General features: G+C 35.9%; 1 protein-coding gene across 1 annotated transcript; it reads left to right on the forward strand.

Moving 5' to 3' along the window:
- The first annotated feature begins 3,567 nt into the window (after positions 1–3,567).
- Positions 3,568–4,938, forward strand: LOC129748853 (uncharacterized). Its single transcript, XM_055743618.1, has one exon. The coding sequence runs from the start codon at positions 3,620–3,622 to the stop codon at positions 4,862–4,864; it is 1,245 nt and encodes a 414-aa protein (XP_055599593.1). The 5' UTR covers positions 3,568–3,619; the 3' UTR covers positions 4,865–4,938.

Raw genomic sequence — 4,938 nt, forward strand, 5'->3', positions numbered from 1 at the left:
TAAACGCGTGGATATTTTTGAGTGATGTTTTCACAAAAAATATTCTAGAGATTTAAAAAAATAGGCCGTGGTATTCTTATTACGACATTTCAATGTAGGTATGTCTGAGATATCGAACAAGGCATGCGAAAAAAATGAAAAAATAAAATTTATTTATTTTTTTTTATAAAAAGTAGTTGGAAAATCGCTGTTATTTCTTCAGATTTGCAAATTCTAACAATTTTTTAATATTCATAAATCACAAACACCCCCCGAAACCCAATTGAAAAGGTTTTGAAGAAATAAGCAAAACCGTATGGAAATGAAACAATAATTGAAACAATTATTTTTCAACTTTGATGGGCCATAACTTTTATAATACTCAAAATAACGACTTCAAACCTAATGAGTTTTGTTATTCGAATTGAAATGTTATCATTTCACTGAATCAATAACTGCAACTCTCATTAAAAAAGTCATTTATTTAAGGATCAATCAATTTCTTTTATTTTTGAAAACTTGATTCCTCATGAAGGCTTTCTTAAGAAAAATTTGAAATCGAATAAGCTTAAATAACCTTATTTTTTAGTTTATTCAAATATTTCAAGTTTCTAGTTTGTTACTTATGAATTTTTTATTTAAATATAGTTTCTAATATAAATAAATTTTCTATGTAATACAAAAAGCTGTGACTGCTGTGAGGGTGAAAGAACTTAAAAATAAAAAACCAAATGGCATAAAAACAATTCTTTTTAATTTGTATCATTCACGCATTGTTTGAGCCAAAGTATCATAGAGAAAAATGGGTGGATTACACCCCCCCTCCCCCCTCCTTATAAGGCCGTTCTTACTACGGCCCTGGCTATAGTTAAAATTAAGGCTAGGCCGTGAAATCAATGCTCAACATCCTCAGGAATATGAAAGTTTTACGAAGAATTTTAAGTTTAAACTTTAAACTTTGAATAAACGGAAAATGGATTATGAAATGAACTCACCAATCAAAAATTTTAGTTTATAAATCAAGCGGTTCAAAAGTAAGAAAATTATCAGTTTTGAGTGGTACTGATGAACAAAAATTACAAAATAAACATCAAAAAGTAATTTATACTCAATTTATAATCCTTTATTTATTATCTTTTTCGATTGACGAAATTAAAATGCTGTTTTTAACGTTTTCGGCCTACTTATCTTTCGGCCATCCTCAGATTAACTAAATTTATTAAATGAAATTAAATGGATGAAATTAATTACAAACTAAATTTTATTTTTGAGTTTGTTAATGCACTCGGAAATTGAAACTCACAACTTTTTTGCCGCGTGTTTCCTCAACGGCCGTCTCACGTTTTTTTAAATCGACGCTCTTTCAGTTGATTTAATTATCGAATAATTTATCAAGCTTTTCAAAAAAATACCTTAAACTAGGGTTGCCATCCGTCCCGCAAAAGCGGGACATGTCCCGCTTTTTTGTTGAATGTCCCGCTGTCCCGCTTTTTCCTCAAAATGTCCCGCTTTTTTTTTCTTGGAAAACTTTTACAAAGTTGACTGACTAACACTGGGAAAAATCAAACTTTAGTCTCAATTTGAATTCAGTGATGAACTGAAAATCTTTAAAATACGTCTTTTTCTCAAAATTTGCAGGATTTTTCATAGTTTATATAATACAATACTGAATAACTCTAAAGTTCTTAACATTACAGTAAGATTATGATTTAGTTAAGCATTCTTGGAGCACGTCCAACCAATGTATGAAGAAAAAATTGGTTACGTTGCTTCCAACAATTATAAATTATAGAAATTTAGAGTTTATTTTTTCCACCGGAATCTTAGTTAAACTGCCTTATATTATAAACCACTCTTTTCGTCAATTGTTCAAAGTATATAAAGATGGAAGTTTACTTGAGTTTTCAATTTTTTAAACAAATTTTTATACAAATTACACTAAGATTTTTTACGTGGTTTCAAATCCACCGTTTGCTTGTACGACTTGAAATATTTTCTCCCAAACTTTGTAATTCGCGAAAACCGTGGAAAATAACAGGGCATATGGCAAAAAACCTTTGTAAATAGAAGTCATGTAAGAAAAACTGAGCGAAATCAGTCAGCGTTAAAAACAAAACCTAGTGTACTTTCTATGGCTGATGGTAAACGTATAAGTTTATCTTTACAATTAACCGTTTTTTAAAGTTTTTCTCAAATGTCCCGCTTTTTTCGACTGTGTCCCGCTTTTTTTTCGAGAAAAGTCCCGCTTTTTTCTGAAAGTATCTGGCAAGCCTACCTTAAACCAAGGTTCCGAAATTCGCTCGCGATAGCTTCAATCTATACACTTTTCTGATAGCACCCTCAGGCAGCGTTGGTTAGCCACTGCCTTTGCTGTACGAACCGAGGAAATGCTGTGCGACATTTCATTTCCAAATTATCAAAGCGGGCCTTCCGTTTTCTTGTTTACGGATGAGGGGAAGGCTCTGCCCAAGACACAAATTGATGGACGACTCACAACAGAATTTTCCGTCTGATGCATAGTTGCGCAGCGATCTTAGAAGGGGAAATTTTTCGTTTGTTGCATTCGCTCGCGATCGTCTCTACGTACTATTCAGCAGTGAAACATTCGGAAGTGAACTGCTCAAAATGTATCGCTTATATACCAATCGTAGACGCCGGGTAAGGCGGGAATGGGGGGTAAAAAAATTATGCTTCCCCTGCTAAAAGCTACAAGCACCAAAGATTGCTGCGACAATCAGGAAAACAAAAACAGCTCGGATAGTCTGCTCGTGAATAGTTCACCAAAGATGCGCTCAGCAATGATCTGCGACAACTAGAATTTTGAATGTTGCAGATCACCATTGAGCGTCTTCGTTGTTGATACTATATTGTTGCATTCGCTTGACTGCCTTATACATGAAGATAGATGCAACATACGCCTTCCTCTTTGGCTGAAAAATGGCAAACTTGATTGCAGCAGGAAGGAAAAATAAAATTTTTGTTTCTGTGATGAGTTGGCTCGCTTGGTGATTAGAGGAAAAGAGCGAATTTCGGACCCTTGCCTTAAACATTGTTTTTCTCCCCTTCGTGATTTTTGGTAAAAATCAAAGGCTAGGGGAGGGGCGGACTAAAGAAGAATTTGATATTTGTTCCGGCTATTTATTGAACTTGAAAATCATGTGTTCAAAACAAAAAAATAAATGACATATGATTTCCAGTTTCTATCATTTTCAAAGTAGTACAAAAATAATGCCATGTAAAGGGTGTTACTGAGCGCCATTTAGTCTTACTTAGTTGAAGGCAGGTTTATTCGTATTGTTTTCCTACAAAGGAAAGTTTTTTTTTTTTAAGTTAGGATAAAAAGGCTTTAATTATTATTTCATTACATATCTTTCCGGAATGATAACAACAGCGATAAACGATTCAAGCTTGGCCAGCCCATGTAAGCGATCTTACCTGTTTTGTAAATTTCTCCAGGTAAAGCCTAACTGGGGTGCCATAAATCTATCAATTTTATCTCATGGTCAACAAAGCTCAGATGCTGGTGGACATTCGAGCTACCTCAAGTCGCATATTCTGTTTTTATGTTCCCCAGAGGTATTTCCAAAATCCCTATCAGTCGGTTTTCAGAATCAGAACCATCCGTTTGTCGCGTTGAAGCATGGTGAAACCGGTAGAGGTTGGGCTGTTTGAAGATGATATCAGAGAAGTCGTTTCTCGTTACTATCGGCTGCAAGGTGATGTTCATCAGGGAACAGTTTTGGACTACTGGATAGAACACTTTGGAGGAAGTCCAAGCGGGTTTCTTGCAGATCACTACGACTTGCGAATCAAGGTCAACAACGATGAAAACACAACCGACGAGCTTTCGTTTTTTCTCAAAGTTATTCCCACGAAAAATGACGTCCTCGCAAACTATCTGAACGAAATGGGAAGTTTCCGAAAGGAAGTTACGTTATTTCAAAATATTCTCCCCAAAATCTACGAACTTGTTCCAACCAAGCAAGTTATGCCCAGATGTTTACTCACAAAAGATGAAAACCTACTTGTGATGGAGAACGTTAAGCTCAAAGGGTTCGATATACTTAAGGACAATCATGGCTTTATGGATTATGCATTTTTGACGAAGGCCTTGGAATCCCTCGCTCATATTCATGCAGGTTCTATAATTTTGGAAGAACGAGACAAGGTCAGTTTAGTCGAAAAATTCCCCAACGCTCTTCGAGAAAACGGTTGGACTGGAGTAGGAACCAGAAAGAGAGATGTCGAAAATGTGATCGTGCTGTGGTGTGAATTCATGCGAATAGTTGAAAGAGATTCTTCAAAATTGAAGAAAATTTTAGCTGAATTACCAGGTACCATAAGAAGGATGTACGATTATGTCAAACCTTCGCAAAAGTGGCGCAATGTTCTTAACCATGGAGATCTTTGGAGTAACAACGTCATGTTCAAAACATCAGCGTCTGGTGATCCACAGGATTGTATTTTGGTCGATTTTCAATTATCACGATACACTCCTGCGGCTTACGATGTTAATCTACTGCTTGCGTTGACTACAACTGGAGAATTCAGATCCCAACATATGGTATCACTTCTGGACAACTATTTTTCGACCTTTCAATCAATTTTAACGGATAACAAAATCGATCCAAACGTGGTCTACACCAAAGATGAATTTTTAGAAAGCTGTGAGTACTACCGATTGGCGGGACAAATCCACGGATGCGTCATTGCCCCCGAGGTTTTGCTACCCCAATGCTACCTGGATCAGGTATTCGATTCCGGGGCCGAGTGTGCAGGATTCATGCCGCAGTCCAAGGTTCAGATTTGTCTGCAGGCCTTCCGAAATGATCACTTCTATCGGGACCGGGTAATGGAGATGATTCAGGAATTAATCACTCAATAAAGTAAATTTTAAGTATCAGTCCAAATATTTATAAATCTTCACTTGTTTCAAGAATAAACCAGAAAAAAATGTAG

Source organism: Uranotaenia lowii, chromosome 2 (assembly GCF_029784155.1).
Source record: "Uranotaenia lowii strain MFRU-FL chromosome 2, ASM2978415v1, whole genome shotgun sequence".
NCBI lineage: Eukaryota > Metazoa > Arthropoda > Insecta > Diptera > Culicidae > Uranotaenia > Uranotaenia lowii.

Bases quoted from the DNA above. Each gene is read 5' to 3' on its own strand.
- LOC129748853 (XM_055743618.1), top strand. From the start codon at position 3,620: ATGGTGAAACCGGTAGAGGTTGGGCTGTTTGAAGATGATATCAGAGAA.